The sequence below is a fragment of the Balaenoptera musculus genome, chromosome 5 (assembly GCF_009873245.2).
Source record: "Balaenoptera musculus isolate JJ_BM4_2016_0621 chromosome 5, mBalMus1.pri.v3, whole genome shotgun sequence".
Lineage (NCBI taxonomy): Eukaryota > Metazoa > Chordata > Mammalia > Artiodactyla > Balaenopteridae > Balaenoptera > Balaenoptera musculus.
The window spans coordinates 20,122,497-20,141,126 of record NC_045789.1 but is presented as its reverse complement, the minus strand read 5'-3'; the positions used below and the strand labels follow the sequence as shown (position 1 = coordinate 20,141,126).

The 18,630-nt window shown below is 39.9% G+C and overlaps 1 protein-coding gene across 2 annotated transcripts; it reads left to right on the top strand.

Moving 5' to 3' along the window:
- Positions 1–8,423: 8,423 nt before the first annotated feature.
- On the top strand, positions 8,424–13,956 carry DDIT4L (DNA damage inducible transcript 4 like). Of its 2 annotated transcripts, none has more exons than XM_036853754.1 (3): positions 8,424–8,754; positions 9,714–9,853; positions 11,714–13,956. In XM_036853754.1, the coding sequence occupies exons 1-3, from the start codon at positions 8,669–8,671 to the stop codon at positions 12,202–12,204; spliced, it is 717 nt and encodes a 238-aa protein (XP_036709649.1). In that variant the 5' UTR covers positions 8,424–8,668; the 3' UTR covers positions 12,205–13,956. The 2 variants fall into 2 exon arrangements, with proteins under 2 accessions (XP_036709649.1, XP_036709650.1); XM_036853755.1 differs by lacking the exon at positions 8,424–8,754 and adding an exon at positions 9,255–9,424.
- The last annotated feature ends 4,674 nt before the right edge of the window (positions 13,957–18,630 follow it).

Sequence of the window (18,630 nt, the reverse complement as noted above, 5' to 3'; positions counted from 1 at the left end):
TTAAAAAAATTCTAGGAAGAAGTAGGTGAAATTAATCTTAGTACCATATTTTCTTTAACCCAATATATCAAGATCTTACCATTTCAACATGTAACCAATATAATTATTAACGAGATGTTTTGCATTCTTTATATTCTATTAAATCTTTGAAATCTGTTGTGTATTTTATACATCTCCCTTTGGACTAGTCACATTTTAAAGAGCTCGATAGTAACATATGTGCAGTGGCTATCAAATTAGACAGAGCAGACCTAGAACCTTCTCAAAGCTGCACTTGAACCCGTGTTCTCTTCTGTACTTAATAGTAACATCCACAGACATCTGATGTACTGAATTGTATTTAACTGAATATTCTGCTATGAGCTGTAATAAAGTTATGACTTTGCAGTGGTTAAAAGAGGGAAATTTTATTGAATTATTTGAACATTAAAATAAAGTTACAGGTGATTTGTAAGTTTTATGTTTAAAAAGATGTTTTCCTCTTCTTTGATGCAGATTCTCTCCTTAACAGAAATAAAGGGCCTTTGGCCTCAATAAACACAGCAATGTCCTCACATAACCAAAAAACATCTGATTGACAATTTAATACAAATAGAGTTGTGGAAAAAAATAATAATACTTTTGTTGAGTGAACTGATCAATTAGTGAAGTTATAATAATCATTGTATATATAGCCCCAATGCTTTTTCCAAAAGTGGGAATCAGGAAAACTGTGATATACCTCTAGTTTTTCCTGAGAATTATGATTAATACTTTCCATTTACAGTTTCTCCCTTTTCAAAATTAGGATATCTTTCCTACCTTGAATGAGAGAAATTACAACTCCTAGCCAATAGGTTTCCAGAGCGTGTTAAAACTGTATAAAAAGGCATACTAAATGCTTAAAATAGTTATGAAATGAATGAACAAATACTGGGGAGACTATGAGGAAACAGGAATTCTCATACTTTATTGGTGGGTACCCAAACCTGTACGACCCCTGACAAGGATAACTGATCAAGATCTTTCAAAACTATACTTTGCACATTTGTCCTTGGCTTCAGAAGTCCCTCCTCTGAGAATTTATCTTCATCTTTCCCACATTCGTCTTGCTACCTCCTAGACACTGCCAAAAAGCCAGACCTTAGTTTCTACTGCTCTGAAATCCATAGATAAGTCTCTCCTCCTCCAGCCTGGGTGAATCTCTTTTTAGTTTCTCAATACTTCCAGGTGATTCTGCTGACTCATCCTGTCTCCAAGTCAGAGACCAAGGCAGTGTAGAAGCTACATGTGGGGCAGATCTCCTAATTCTCTAGCTAGTGTACTCTTTATTATCCACTACGTGCAAAGTAAAATCTACATCCTGAAAAACCCAACACAGCACATGACAAATTATTTACTGCAATAGAATGTGCATTTAGATGAACAAACTTGTATAAACCATGTGTGTTTAAAATGGCCACCTTTGACTGAGCTCTTCATATGTACAAGTTGTGTGGCCAGAAACTTAACATACGTTGTTTCATTGAATCTTCTATACTACAGGTGAGGAAGCGGAGATTCAAAGGATTTAAGTTAAATTCACGATGCCTACTTGTGGCAGAGCCAGAATTTGAAGGCTAGTCTGATTGAGTTGCAGCCTTTAGTCAAATCATTAAGGTATTCTTCTCCGCTCCGTATACAGAGGTAAGCACTGTTTTGCCTTTAGCATATGGACATCTAAACCTACTTCCAAGGTAATTATGTATTGCTATAAATAATTTGTGAAGTGCCATTTGTTGCTCAACTTGATACGATGCATCAGTAATGTCACACAACTGAATGCACTTCAGTGTGTGTACAGCTATATCGACATCTCCTGAAAGGCTGCTTCAGCCATTTATGATTTGGAGCCTCTATTACTATATATCACTTATTAAGATAGTTCTCAATCACAGCACAATATTTCAAAAAGCCAAGTCAATGTTTTAAAATATATTTTATGATATGATTATAGAACAAGAGATGACTACTAATTGTATTTATCCTCTCCAGTACATTCGGAAGTAATAAGACATATATCTTTCTGTACTACTCCCTTCCTTCCAAATTTTTTGTTTCCAAATACAACATTCCACAGACCAATCATTTTAAATACATTTTGCAATGTAAGCCCATTCCTTATGTTACATTAACTAGCTTCCATTTCATCAAGGTTAAAAACAACTTACAGTTTGATAGTGTCTCAAGTTTAGTAAACACGATTTTATTTTTCTATAATAGTCTTCTCAGGAAGCCAGACTGTTTTCACATAGCTCTGCATGGTGTTATGAGCCAAGCCCAAGGCCATGATGGCCGATGGGAGCTATGGAGAATCCACAGACACTTGCCCAGCTGGGAGCCAACTTTCATCAAGCCTAGGCCCTATATATAGTAGGAGCTCAATAAATATTTTTTATTAATTGGCCCAGACAAGGTCTTACAAATGCCTAAATGGTCTTATTGTTTTTTCTCTTTAATTAAAAGCAGGGCTTCTCATACAGTATGAATCACCTAGGGATCTTTTCATTTTTTAAAAATTTTTTTAAATTAATTTTTATTGGAGTATAGTTGCTTTACAATGTTGTGTTAGTTTCTCCTGTACAGCAAAATGAATCATATATATATATATATATATATATATATATATATATATATATATATATCCCCTCTTTTTTGTTTTTTTTATTAATTTTTATTGGAGTATGGTTGCTTTACAATGTTGTGTTAGCCTTCACTGTACAACAAAATGAATCAGCCATATACACAGATATCCCCTCCCTTTTGGACTCCCTTCCCACCTAGGCTACCATAGTGCATTAGGTAGAGTTCCCTGTGCTATACAGCATGTTCCCATCGGTTTTCCATTTTATACGTAGTATCAATAATGTATATGTGTCAGTCCCAGTCTCCCAATTACTACCACCCCACCCCTTTCCCCCTTGGTATCCATACATTTATTCTCTATATCTGTGTCTCTATTTCTGCATTGCAAATAAGGTCATCTATACCATTTTTCTAGATTCCACATATATGTGTTACTCTACGATATTTGCTTTTCTCTTTCTGATTTACTTCACTCTGTATGACACCCTCTAGGTCCATCCACATCGCTACAAATGACCCAATTTCATTCCTTTTTACGGCTGAGTAATATTCCGTTGTATATATGTACCACATCTTCTTTACCCATTCCTCTTTTGTTGGACACATAGGTTGCTTCCATGTCCTGGCTACTGTAAATAGTGCTGCAATGAACATTGGGGTGAATGTGTTTTTTGACTTATGGTTTTCTTATCTCCTCTTTTTTGGATTTCCTTCCCATTTAGGTCACCACAGTGCATTAAGTAGAGTTCTTGTGCTATACAGTATGTTCTCATTAGTTATCTATTTTATACACAGTATCAATAATGTATATATGTCAATCCCAACCTCCCAATTCCTCCCACCCCCACTTTTCCCCCTTGAATCACCTAGGAATCTTTTTAAAATTATTTATTTATTTATTTTTGGCTGTGTTGGGTCTTCGTTTCTGTGCGAGGGCCTTCTCCAGCTGTGGCAAGCGGGAGCCACTCCTCATCGCGGTGCGCGGGCCTCACCATCGCGGCCTCTCTTGTTGAGGAGCACAGGCTCCAGACACGCAGGCTCAGCAGTTGTGGCTCACGGGCCTAGTTGCTCCGCGGCATGTGGGATCCTCCCAGACCACGGCTCGAACCCGTGTCCCCTGCACTGGCAGGCAGACTCTCAACCACTGCGCCACCAGGGAAGCCCAGGAATCTTTTTAAAAAGCAGATTCTGTTTCTGTTGGATTGAGGACTGAGGTTCTGCATTTCTTACAATCTCCTAAATGATGTTCATGCTACTGGTCCTTGAAACACCGTGAGTAGCAAGGCTGTAAATCCTCCTTCAGAAAGTATTCGTGCTTATATCATTGTGCCACCATAGCCCCCTGTAGCTCCCCTAACTTAGCTTACTAATTGTAATCTTGTATTTATTTATCTACACTTCTATCTAAACTACAATCTCTCTGGGTACAGGGACTCATGCATTTCCCATGCCTAGCAGATAATTAATATTCAATAAATTCTTCTGATGTCAACTAGCCAATGAATGAATGTGTACCAAAGATACACTTTTATACACACCTTGAATGCACATAACGCTCCCCAAGCTACCTTTTCATAACAATATCACCAGGGCGTTGGGATTTTTCAAAATCAGAGCAAAAATAAAATCCTTTATAATCATTCCAAAAAATAAAAAAAAAATCAGAACAAAATTCACCATTATAATCACGACTGATATTTATTGAGTACATTGTGTATTAACTCATTTAATCCCCACAAAAGCCCTTCATAAGGTCAAGTTATTACAATTACCATTTTAAAGACAGAAATGGGGCTTCCCTGGTGGCGCAGTGGTTGAGAATCTGCCTGCCAGTGCAGGGGGCACGGGTTCGAGCCCTGGTCTGGGAAGATCCCACATGCTGTGGAGCAACTTGGCCCGTGAGCCACAATTACTGAGCCTGCGCGTCTGGAGCCTGTGCTCCGCAACAAGAGAGGCCGCGACAGTAAGAGGCCCGCGCACCGCGATGAAGAGTGACCCCCGCTTGCTGCAGCTAGAGAAAGCCCTCGCACAGAAACGAGGACCCAACACAGCCAAAAATAAATTAAAAAAAAAAAAGACAGAAATGGATTCACAGAAATGTTAGGGACCTTATCAAAGTCTATACAGCTAGTTCGTGTCATCGCTGGGGTACGCACCTAGGCTCCACAGTCCACAGATCTAACTACTACCCTATAAAGATTAAAAAATGGAATCTCTCTGTGACTTTGTCATGCTTTTTAATCTTAATATGCTTGACATCTGCAGGATGGGGATCAGACCCATTCTAAAGACTACTCTGCAGAATCCCCCATCTAGTCTACACCAGGCATTCTTGGATTTAATTCTCTTCTGGTACCACCCCACAAATTTATGTCATGAAGCAAACTGTAATTTTTCTGGGACACAAATGTGAATGACAAAAGCTGTGCAAAGCTCATCCACCAGAACAAGACACTAGGCTGCCACAGGAAGGGGGAACAATGAAGGAGCAGCACCTACATGAACACATGGCTTTATTTTCCTCTTATCTTCATGCACATAAGAATTCCAGAGAAATGGTATGTCATTATGGTATTCTCAAATTTGGGGCTTGCAAAACGTATCCCTAGAAAAATGTTAAGGACCTACTCCACGTTCTTGGCTGACATTCTCTTATGCAGGCACCTGAATTAGAAACCTTTGCATAATTAAGGAAAAGCAGACTGTGTGCATTTAAACTTATCAGCTTTCTTTATTTAAAAGGAGATAATACATAGCATTGTTTATAAAGAGAAAAAATCATACAACTATTTTAAGAGATAAGTCACTATGGTAACCATTTCTCTGCTTGAATTTAGAGAGGCAATGCCTTCTGCTACTGGAAAATTCTCTCAGCTTTTAGCCAGCAGCAGATATTACATATTACTTTATACTGGACTTTTTTTTGTCTTATACAAAATAAGTCTCCACGTTCTTTATGTAATGGAAAATCCCTTAACATTCCATAGAATAACTCATATTGCATACTTAATGACTAAATGGAAATTTTATTGGGTGGAACATCTTCAAAGACAAATAAAAATAATGATGAAGTATCTCATCCAGAATGTCATACCTATCTTGACACAATTGGGTGGTTCTACAGTCAATGATTTTAAATGTCTGTAAATTTTACTTTTTTCCAGAAAACCATTTTCTAGATTAATAAAGATTAATCAAGATAACTTTTTACCCACATTATTTTCTTACATATAATTGGGAGCCCTCCTTCCTGCTCCCCAACACAGTTATGCATATTCTAATAAAAAAGTCCTTCCTAACCAGTGGCAAATATTTTCCAGATTTCCTGCAAACAGGAAAGACCATAAATTGTGTTCTACTTCAGCAATACTTCTCTAACTCCATTTAGCCCCTCTAGCTTTCATTGAACCAGAAAACTACAATATCAGAACAACAATAATACCAATAACAGTAACTATCACTCATTAAGTACTTGCTAGGTATCAGGCCCTGTTCTAAGACTCACATGAGTATTAGATTTACAAATTTAGCACAACCAAGGAAAGCCAGAGTGCACTCAAAGATCTCAGATTTGTATATTAAAAAAGATAATATTTAGCATTGATTATAAGGGTTTCTCTTTTAATCCTCACAACAACCCTATAAGCTTGCTAAGGGACCTTGGATATTGTACAGATCAACTTCCATATCCTGTAAATCCTCCCTGAATCCACTGTACAGATTAAGAAACCCAGTCATTTTTTCCTCTGGTGTCATAGTTTATGAAATGAAATAAGCAATGCACTGAATGTAAATGTGTTAATAAGAGCTCAGGAACAATAGCACGTACTGGATAAAGAGAGAAAAATGGCTGGCAAAACATGCAATAAATATTCAACACTCTAAATCACAAATGCAGAAGACACAAGTATTTCTTATAACAGTATACCAAAGCATCATATTGTCTTTTGTTTTGTGCAAAATCCCTGGTATTCTGAATTTGCACTTTATGTAAGCAATGATATTATAAACACTATATTTATACATGAGGGAGCATGGAACTTATTTGTGTATACATCAGATGAACATACTGTTGCCATTTGTTACTGCTATTCCCCTTTTTTGTAGGAAGGTGGATGAGTAAATCATAGTAATAGAAAAGCAAGCATGCTTAAGTTAAAGTCCTTGCTCATGGTTTTGGTAGTTTGTTATAATACACTGGTGTATGAAAGGCAATAAAATTATTTAATCAATTAGATTTTCTCTTCATATACAACTATTATTTCCAGTAAGCAGCCTTACAAACTATCTTTACAGTATTAATTAGAGAGGATAATTAGAGGGGTACAGCAATGAAACATACTTCATCACTGCACCTGATAAACACCTGGGGTACACCAATGTGATGAACTTTCGGTTACAAATAATTAACTGTATCCACAACATTAAAAACTCTAATAGACTAAGTGTGTCATCTTTTGACAAGACTATTATGGCACTTAGTTTCTCCTAATCTGTCCTATAGTTCCTTTTGAAAAATCAGCTCTGTTTATTTAACCCTGTAAAGATGCAAACCAATGATAGAAAGGATTTTTTTTACCCTTTTAAGAAGATAAAAAAGGACAATCTCCACTAATTATCCCAGGTACACTTTCTATATCAGTCATTACTTATGCCCTATAATTCCTCAGAGCAAGGCCCATTCAGTCAAAAAGAATGATATTATTCAAAGTCTTTCATAACAAGTAAATTATTTTCTGCAGTAAAATCCCCAAGGGCTTTGCAAAATTTCAGTTACTCAGGTGAGCCGGGAGTAACTGCTACATTCTAGAAGTTCCAATAATCTTTCTGGCCTTTTGGGAGTACTTAGTTTATGAGTTATGCCTAAGTACCCTAAGGAAATTGAAATGGGTGATTGCTTCACTGGTATAGGTTCAGATCACTTACTATATTAATCCTAACAACTCTCCTTGGATGCAGGTAAGAGGCAGCCTCACTAGCACTGCCACCCAAACAAGGAGGCTCTGTGTCCTGCCCCCGCCCCCAGCTGCCAGGCAGCTGCCATACCCGACTGACCATCCATTGGTCCCGAACACATTTGCCGCTGAAATTGCTTTTTAATTGGCTTAAATGGGCTTATTTTCCCCTCTTCTATTGTTGAAGTAGAGGTGGAAATCTGCTTTCAAAGACCAGCCTATCACATCTCCTTCCTTGGCTCCCCTGACCTTCAGGCAGTGCAGCTGCCTGAGTTGAGTTAAAAATGGACTGTCAAGCTGGTTTTAATTTCTGCAGCTCTGCCTCCCAGTGTCCTCCCACTGATCTGTTTATCACAGCTTCCTCACCCCTTCTGTTGTTGTTTTTCTTACTAAGAGTTCTTAGCCTGGACAGCTGAAACTGCTTCTCAAGGCCCTAACCTGCAGATCCTTGTACACAGAATCCTAAAGGATTGGGAGCCAACACTAGAACCTCCTACTTGTAGAAACTCTTCTCCCTCCAGGCATCCCCTCCCTCTCCTCTCCTGACCCACCACCGTCTTTGGGAAAGCTCCCTCTGACCAGATCATCTCTACTGGCACACCAAAGCGGGAACAGTGTGGCTTAGGCACAGTGGATGAACACATAATGTTTGGCTTCTTGCTGGTGGGTTGGGCGAGCATGTTGACCCTGAGCCGCTCCTCTGTCCCTCTGTGGGCTCAGGTTCAGGACTGCGCATCAAGCTTCACAGGGAGTATATCCCTGGCAGGATATAAAACACTGTACTTGTATCTTCATTGCCCCGAGCCCCTTCAAGACCGCCCAAGACCAAGTTCCTCCCGCTAACGGGGCTCGCCAGGAACTGCTGCCTTTGCGAATGACAACTGCTCCCAGAGCCCGGGAGGGTGGTGGAAGCAGCTAAAATCCCACTAATGGTTTTGTTTAGTTTCTTGGCAAACTCCCCTTCATTCAAGCTGCCGGCGCTCTGGAGCCAGGTCTAATTAGAAGGGTACCAGGCTCACCCTTCTCGCGGTGAAAACGCATTAGTCATAGATGAAGCAGTACGAAGGGTGCCGGGGGTGCAGCGAAGACCCGAGGCTGGAGAGCCTCGGATGCGGGAAGGCAAGCTAGAGCGGAGCGCGTGCGGGAGAGGAGGATACAGAGACCCTGGGACGGGACGCGGAGTCGAGTTGACTCGGTGAGAGGCCAGAACTAAGCGCAGAAATGATGCCCATTGAATATCTACACAGATTTAAGCAAAGTGGTCAGTCTGACAGAGCAAAGCCTCAGGTCACGGTAACAGACAAAAGGCCGAAAGCTTCCCGCTGCCCGGGACAGAAAGTCAACAAGGGCATCAGGAGTGTGAGTGTGTGCGCGCACGCTAGGGGAGAGATCGCGCCAAAGAATCCTGGTTGGTGGCGGAGGGGAGCGGTCAGTTTTGGGCGAGTCGTGCCCCCGGAGTTGCACTCACGGGGACCCGCGGCCCACCCAGGAAACAGCAGGTGTCAACGCTACCGCAAACTTAGCCTCAACTCCCAGCGGCTAGCCTAGGGCTGCTGGAAGTATCGGGGTTGCGATGCAACCGGACCCTGGAGAGGCGGGGCCCGGGGCCGGGGCGGGGCGGCGCAGGTGGGCGGGCCGGGGCAGGGTGAGGAGGCTGGGCCTATAAAACGCCCGCCGCCCCAGAGGCGAGGCAGCTTAGTGGAGCTGGGGCGGGGTGGGCTGGGGGCGAGCGGGGTGCCGATTGCCGCTTGGGTCCGCAGGTCCCTAAGCCCCCGAGGGAGGGGCCGCCTGAAGACGGTGCCTGCCTCGGTTTACCCGCAGGGTTTTGGCCAGCGAGCGCGTCGGCCCCGGCGAACTCCCAGCAAGTGAGCCTGGGTGGGAGGCGCGGGGCCTGGGGGCTCCGGTGCTCCGGGCGCGGGGGTGAGCTCCGCGGGGCAAGCCGGCTCCAAGTTTTGCTAACTTTGAATTAGTTTCAGGTTGTGACTGCTGGCGTCTGCGCTCCCGGAGTTTTGTGAACCTGAGTTGCAGAGGCCGGTTCCTCCCCTTTGGAAAAGGAATGCTTCGGCTTGTTCGCTCCGGGGACTCGGCATTTTAGGAGTCTCTGCACGTCTTCCTTGCTTTTGCAAATCTGTCCTTCTTGCCTCCTTTTTCTAGCGCCCCGGAAAGGCCGTTCCGCCCCGCGAGGGAAACAGAGCCGTTGACCATGGTTGCAACGAGCAGTTTGAGCAGTAAGAACCCGGCTAGCATTTCGGAGTTGCTGGACCGTGGCTTCCACCCGGGGAACCTACTAAATGGTGAGTTTCCCAGCCGCCTACCTCTCTTCCCTCCAAAGGTCGCAGCCCCTGGATAGATGGGATGGGCGGGCGTGCAGGGTCGACCCGCTCCTTGAATGTTGGAGGTGCCACAAAATCCATCTGAGAGAGACTCCTTTCCAAACTTTTAGCATCTTCTGTCCATGATGGTGAGAAACAAAAGAAGCAAAAGATAAAATCCCAAGGGCTGCATCCATCTAGTCTGCGGCTAATACACTCTTCGGGATTAAAAACTGTACAGGTCCCTACCCTACATGGTTGTGAAGTTATGGTGAATTTTAAGTGTACAATTATGTGTGTTTTAACAAGTGTATTCACCTGTGTAACCACTACCATCACCTTCTGCCCTCAAAGTCCCATGTACCCCTTTGCCATCAATTCCCCACTCTACCTCTCCCGTCCCCAGGGAAACACTGATCTGCTTTTTGTCGCTATAGATTACTTTCACCTCTAGGGTTGCATGCAGATGGAGCATGTAATATGTACTCTTTTGTATGTGGTTCCTTTCCCACAGCCTAATGATTTTGAGATCCATGCTGTTGCTTCTATCAGTATGTGTTCCTTTTTGTTGCTGAGTAGTATTCTATTTGTGGATATACCCATTATTTCATTTTTTAAGGCCAAAAGGAAACTTTAAAACAGCAGTGATGCTGGACATATTGTCATTTGCAATTTTAAACAGGAGTTTCTAAAGTAATACACTGCTCTGCCACTAAGGAGCTGTGGGCACCAATTGCTTAAGATCTTTGGGCCTTCCTCATTTAGAAGGCAAAGTGGTTGATGATCTAATTTTATAGGCCAAAGCTCTAAAATTCTCTATTTTCAACATAGATAAAATATGGAGCCTTATAATTTGGAGGGCATTTGTTTCAATTAGTTTATAAAAAAAAAGCAATGATCTAAGTTTATGCGTGATGTGGAGAGAGGAAAATGCAGTAGCCAATGAAGTGCAGTAGGCTTAGGGTGGGGAGCCCACAGGGCATCTGCCTGTGCTTGCTCAGTTGACTGTGTGTGGTGAGGCATCCTGCCAAGTGGTAGGATTAATTTGGAACGTAGGTGACCAAATGCAGAGCTATCTCCTTTCCTTTGAGCAAATCTAATTTTGTTTTCCTAGGACTATTTTGTTTTGTTTGGCTACAAAAAACTACTCAGCCAGTTATAAATATCCATGTGAACCTCAGAGGTCTTCTCTTTGAGCAATTTTTAATCGAAGAGGTTGAAGCTAAAATTGGGATCTACAGGTCATTCCAGTAAAGACTTACAAAGAAAACACAAATTTAATTGATGTTTAGTATAGTTCATCAAAGTTCATTTTAAGTTCATCACTAAAGGACAATAGCAAAAAATCTGTTTTTTACGATAGTAAGTGAATGTATTCTTAGAGTTAGAAGGTAATAATCCTTAGTCAAAAAAAATTATTAACATTTTTATTCCAGAACTAATGCATAGTCTCTGTAAAAGAAAATTAGAAAACCCCCATAAGCAAATCAGGGAGCAAGAAAGAAAAGAAAATCACTAGTATTCTAAGATAACCATAAATAGATTTGTGATGCATAGTCAGATTGTGTGTGTGTGTACACATATAAATTTATTAAAAAATGGTTATAGCCTACCCACCTTATTTATCAAAACTTTTATTTCATAGGTGAACTTTCAGTCTCAAGTTAAATGATTTGCTTTATTACCCAGCGAGTTAAGAGCAGAGAGAGATCAGCTGACTTCCAAACAAATATTAGAACAAGTAGCTGTAACAGATAGAAATAAACAATGTTGCTATATCTCGGTATGTTTTTTCTGCTCCTGGATTTTTTTTTTTTAATCTTAAACTTCCATTTTCCACAGATTTTGACTACTGGGATTATGTTGTTCCTGAACCCAACCTCAACGAGGTGATATTTGAGGAGACGACTTGCCAGAGCTTGGTTAAAATGCTGGAGAACTGTCTGTCCAAATCAAAGCACACCAAACTCGGTTGCTCGAAAGTCCTTGTTCCTGAGAAACTGACCCAGAGGATTGCTCAAGACGTCCTGCGGCTCTCCTCCACGGAGCCCTGCGGCCTGCGGGGCTGCGTTATGCACGTGAACTTGGAAATTGAAAATGTATGTAAAAAGCTGGATAGGATTGTGTGCGATTCTAGCGTGGTGCCCACCTTTGAGCTTACCCTGGTGTTTAAGCAGGAGAACTGCTCATGGATGAGCTTCAGGGATTTTTTCTTTAGTCGAGGTCGCTTCTCTTCTGGCCTCAGGCGAACTCTGATCCTGAGCTCAGGATTCCGACTTGTTAAGAAAAAGCTTTACTCCTTGATTGGTACAACAGTCATTGAAGAGTGCTGAAAGGGAAGCACTGGAAAGGGTCCTTTTTCTGACTGGGTAATAACACTTCGCAGCGCTCCATTAAAGTCATTGTAGTTTGCCCTGCCTGCCCTTGGTAGGAAACCCCAAACTGAGTTCATCTTCTTTCTATTTCATATTCACGGCCACCCCAACTCAAGGGCTTTTCTGGGGACTTTTGAAAAATGACCTACAAGAGAAGTACATTGTCTACATTTATCACAGTTTTTACAAAATGGAATGGAATGGAATAAGGAGAAAAAAAGAAGCAATCCACTTTAGTTTTTTATTTGACTCCACAAGTTTTCCAGGTAGTCTTGCTACTAGACTGTATAAACCCACTTTGCCTAGTCTGATTTTCATATGGCTATTTTTCTGTACGTTTTTAGAGTGATTCTTTCAATCACAGAATCTTAACTGAATGATGCTTAGCCCATCAAAACTTGCAAAAGCTCATACCACCCATTTCCTGCCCCTACTCACATGTTCTTATACAGGAGGATAGGATTAAGTAGGTGAGCTTAATTCAAACTTAACCCCACGCAAATGTGAATAAGGAACGTCACAGTAAGAACAGAGTTATGTACTTCTCTGTCTCTCTGCATCTTCTCCGCTTTTCTGTTTCAAAGAGGTGGCAAAAGCTTGAGCTACCATTTCAGTAACCACAGTATTGTTTTAAATAACTTTATGGTACAATATAAGCTCAGTTTTTCTAGTTCTTAAGTATTGAATTTTATCTTTAAGCTAGAAAAATGGAAAATGCTGATTTGTTTGCATGAAGTTGATTACTTTTCCATTGAGTGAATGGTGAATGTGTATAAGGACGGGAAGTGAGTTCCGGTTCCTTTCTCATTCACTTGATAATCTAGCGTCTTTTTGCTTTTACATATGCTTGATCTCAGAAGAACCATCTCATCCTGTCAGTGTTATCTCATCCTTGGCCTCTCCTGAAAACTAAAGGAACTCGCCTTAACCTGAATCTTCAAAGGAGATAGCTGCACACTACCACTTTTAATTATTAAGATGGGTCTATTTACAAAGTCTCCTTTGACCATGGGTATCTGGTTTATAGTACAGACTAGAGAATGAAAGTCATGATCTAGATAACCAGTGCACACACCCAGCTTTCTTCATCCTTGGATACCTGTCCCTAGGGAAAAATAAAGGCCTTATTTTTCTCTTGTTCCAACTAGCTAGATCTTTTTTTTTTATGTTAATGAGAGAACATAACCTACACATTATCATGTTCATCCAGGAAGACCTTCACATCCTTGCTGTAGGTCATGGATAAGGAGCTTATTCAGGTCTCCTTAGCACCACCTTACATACCTGAGGCCAGGGTTGTAGGGACCATGGCTTCATCCTGGTGTAATTCAAAAGCAGGTGTGATCCTGTTCCCATAAATGACCTAAAACTTCACTATTCAAATCAGCAAGTGTTCTAACAAATTGAACTCTTCAAATGCTTGGAAAGATACCACAAAGCCAATCTTACAGGACTGGGCCAGGATAAGTCGAGTTGTTTTGCATGTCTATTATTGTCCAGGGCTCTGAAGGTCACTGTAATTGTGTGGGCGAGGAGTCTCTGGCATGGATGTAGAACTGTTGTCCTTTTTCCACTAACAGTTGTCTTTGACTCTCTTGTCTGTTACACTCACAAAATAGTGGTGACTTATAGAGACTCTTAAGTTAATATTCCTGTTAAAGGAAATTAAAGTTTGTCTATTTTTGACAATAAAGCATCATATATTTTTAATTCTCTTGTCCTCTTTGTCTTTTCTGAGTTTATGCAATGATCACCCTAAAATATATTTGACAATATTTGAGGGAAGGTGACAGAACAATTATCTCCTTTCTGACAAAGGCTATTTGTACCCTTCATTATAATATTCCAATTGTATATTGCATGTGCTTATGTATCAATAAAGAGTCATTTGCTTCATAATTTTTCAAATACGATAATATTTTTCACTGGAAGACAATAATTTGAGCTCCTTTGGCAACTGCCTTTGAAAAAAATACTCATTGTGTAAAGGCTTTTTCTGTAGTTTTCCTAATGGCCAAATGCAAATACATCAGATTGTAAGATTAGTATACATTTTAATTTTTACCAGAATATTCTATTAGAGCAACATATCTTTATAATTCCACAATTATTCATCAATTTGAATTTTTAACCTTGTCCACCTATCTTTTCTGTCTCCTCAAATTTGTCATTAGCTCAGATTTCTCACACTACCTAACCCACATTTAATAAGACTTGCTACGTCTAGGCACTCTTCTAGATGCTTTACATAAACCATCTCATTTACTCCTCATAACAGCCCTATGAGATGAGACCACTGTCATCTCCATTTTATGGATAAATGACCAGACGCAGAGAGGTTAAGTAACTTGCCCAAAGTCACCAAGTTATGCAGGAGAGCCGGAGTATAAAACAGAGCCAACTCCAGGAGCTGCGCTCAGTACGCTTTCTCCAAATGCATGAAGGCAACACAGACATCTTACCCACATCACCAAAGGACTGTAAAAATGATGTCAAACATTTGCCCTTAAATTCAAAGAAAAAATTCTTAATGTGATTTCTTTCCAGGTAGAAAAAAAGTAGGCAACTATTGACAGTATTTACCATTCATTGGAGCAGACCTGTGCTTAGAATTAAAAACGTTTCCAAATATTTAAAAAACATGCATTTCAATCCTGGCACCTTCATACCCATCTTTTGTAGTTGACCTAGTTACTTTCTCATGTACCTTCAAAAAGAGGTGTGATCTCTCCCTTATCTATCTCAGTGGGGAATAAACTGTTAGCTAGAGTGTGTGATGGCCTCCTGAAAGATCAGATGTCTTATTTGCCTCTTATTAATAGAAAGATAGTATAATTTTATGGAAATGGACTCAATATCCTGATTCTATTTTGCCAGTGATGTAATCTTATCCTCATGGAGTCCACATCATATCGCACTATTCACAGGTTTCCCACGTGCATAGTGGAAGGATGTGCAAGTATAAAAATCTTAAGTCTATTGCACTCAGGTCTCAATTATCTATATCGGTTTAAACAAGTGAGAATAAAAACAAAAGTCCAAGGCACATCGGCGGCAGATGAGGAGGGAGAGATACACGGTGACGAGCTGGGAGGAGAATCATGCAGATTTTCAGAACCCCGGACTCCTGCCTAGACTCTGCCATTGATTATAGACTCACAATACTCCATTGGGTCCTCCACACCTGCCACAGACAAGAGATGAGAGAGACTATGAAGGATCTCGTGGGAAACTTGGGGGCTAGTTGTGGAAGTGACGTACATAACTTCTGTCTACATCCCCTGTAGAACTCAGTCACATGGCCACGTTCAATTGTAAGAGGGGCTGGGAAATATGGTAGCACGGTGTGCCCAGAAGTAAATGGGCTTGATGAACTGAAAACATAGTTTCTGCTACACGGGGAGTGACAAGTTATTCTATAAAACAATAGAGAGCCCAGACACAGGCCTATACATATGTAAACGGAAAGCTGATTTATAGCAGAGTTGGCACTTTAGAGCAATGAGCAAATAAATGATGGCGGGGACTTCCCTAGTGGTGCAGTGGTTAAGAATTCACCTGCCAATGCAGGGAACACGGGTTCCATCCCTGGTCCAGGAAGATCCCACATGCTGCAGAGCAACTAAGCCTGTGCACCACAACTACTGAGTCTGAGCTCTAGAGCCCGCGAGCCACAACTACTGAGCCCATGTGCCACAACTACTGAAGCCCATGCGCCTAGAGTTCGTGCTCTGCAGCAAGAGAAGCCACCGCAATGAGAAGCCTGTGCACCGCAAAGAAGAGTAGCTCCTGCTCGCCACAACTAGAGAAAGCCCGCACACAGCAACAAAGACCCAACGCAGCCAAAAAATAAATATATAAAAAATAAATAAATGATGGTGTTTTCCAATAATTGGAGCTATAATAATCATCTACATGAAAAAAAATGAAATTGAATGCATACAATTCCAGATTGATTAAAGAATTAAATGTGAAAGGGAAAGTTTTAGCTGACAATATAATTTTTATGATTTTGAAGTAGAAAAAATTCTTAAGATGCAAAGAAATCACTCAAACTTTTTGTCTATCACATAACACTATAAAGAATAAAAATACAACTCATGAACTGAAAGTATCTTCTATACATATAACTGAAAAAGAGTTAGTAACCAGAATATGTTAAGAATTATTTCAAAGCAATTAGAAAAACACAAACTACTCAAAGGAAAAAAAATGGGCAAAAGCTTGAATAGGCACTCCACAGAAAAGGAAACCCATATGGTGATAAACATATGAAAAGATGCTGTCTAATTATTAACCAGGGAAATCCAAATTAAAAGCACAATGAGAAACCAGTGTATGCACATCCATATGGGTTTAAGAAAAGGAGGGGGGGTGTTAAAATCTGAAAATTCCAAATCCTGATGAGGATACAGGAAAAAAAAAAATTATTCCAACATGCCGATATGTGTATCTATGCAGCCTGGCATTATTTTGTAAAGTTGAAGATAAGCATATTTTATGAAATTAGACCAGTGTTCTTCAAACTTTTTTGCTTGTTGCATATCTAAGAGAATTTTGTAAAAGTACACCCTCTGCCATATTTTTTAAATTGCCATCCAAAATTTTCAGCCTAAGTTTAAAAAGTTGAAAATAATATCTGTTCAGTATGTGGTGAATATGATCTTTTTAAATGAAACGATTACATCACCTCGTTAAATGTTTCCAATGTAATGTAAATAGCACGGTAATTTAAAACTCACCATCAACTACTTAGAAAACGCTAAATTAGGTACTTCAACAGAGTAAAATTTTTCAGTGTTACTTTTTATTTTTTCCTATATCTTCTTAAAGTCTACTTTTTAAACTGAATTTTACCTTCATATATTTTAGACTTGAAAGTCTTTTATTAATATTTCTTCTCATAGTAAAAACAAGATTGTAAATTTAAATGACAATTTTTTAAATTTCCTATGATGATGTCTTTGTTAATTTCTTATTGAGTTAACCTTATAAATAATACTACACAATAATCAAAGCAACATTAAATATATTTTTGAATTATCTAAATACTAATAAGCAAAACATAATCTCTCTCAGTGAAATAATTCTTTTTTTTCGCCTTGAACTTGGAATTTTTATTGTTTTTGTGCTCAGTCATTTATTATAAACATCTTCCTTGTTAGAATGAATGATCATTGTATAATGACCATTTTTGGTGACTAGGTAATATTCCATCTAGTTGAGTTACCATAATTAGCCTAATCGTTCCCTATTGTTGGATTTCTAGATATACATATTGCATCTTTCTTATCCATTCATCTGTTGATGGACACTTAGATTGCTTCCATGTCTTGGCTATTGTAAATAGTGCTGCTGTGAACATTGGGGTGCATGTACCTTGTATCTTTTCGAATCAATGTTCTTGTTTTGTTTGGATACCTACCCAGAAGTGGAACTACTAGGTCATATGGTAGTTTTAAGTTTTTTGAGAAACTTCCATACTGTTTTCCACAGTGGATACACCAATTTACATTCCCACCAACGGTGCACGAAGTGGGAACACTTGTTACCACATCTTCACCAACATTCGTTATTTGTGTTCTTTTTGAAGATGGCCATTCTGACGGGTGTGAGGTGGTATCTCATTGTGGTTTTGATCTACAAGTGAAATGATTCTTTTAAAGTCGTGAATTAATTTATAGGTATTGTTTTTGCTAGAATTAGAGGATTAAGCATAATTTCCTATGTTTTGTCTCTATAGATGTAAGCTCTGAGAAAATGTATTAGTATCAATAAGTAGATGGGAATACAGAAAATTTGCCTATTACAAAACCAAATTGTAATCAATATTTGAGCTACTTATGCTGAGGTACAGGGCATCAGGACTTCAACCTATGGATTTGGGGGGTACACAATTTCACTCGTAATGGCAGATGTTCAAATAATGAGCTTTCTCAACACTATCCTAGAGTAATAGTTCAAACAGTCCTGTTGTTTGGTACCCTAGAAGTTATTATACCCCTGAATAAAGCATTGTAGTAAGAGGTTATTATACCCCTGAATAAAGCATTGTAGTAAGGCCAATAGTGAAAGGCATGTCCTTCGTGAAGTGAGGGAAAAGGACTGTTACAGGGGAAGTGAGCAAGTCAGACCTGCATTTCAGGTAAGTTCTCAGGGAGATCAATTTTAGGAATGAGTATACATAGAAGCAAAGGGTTTGGAAATTGGTCCCCCTACAACTGTGTGCTGCACATACCTCAGGGAAAACATTTGTTTACCCCTGTACTAATTTCCCAGTTTTAAGACTACTGCCTTGGACTCTGGCACCCATGTGCCAGGAGACTGACAGTTCAGCATCACACTGTTTAGAAGAGTGGTGTGGAAACAACACAAATGTCCATC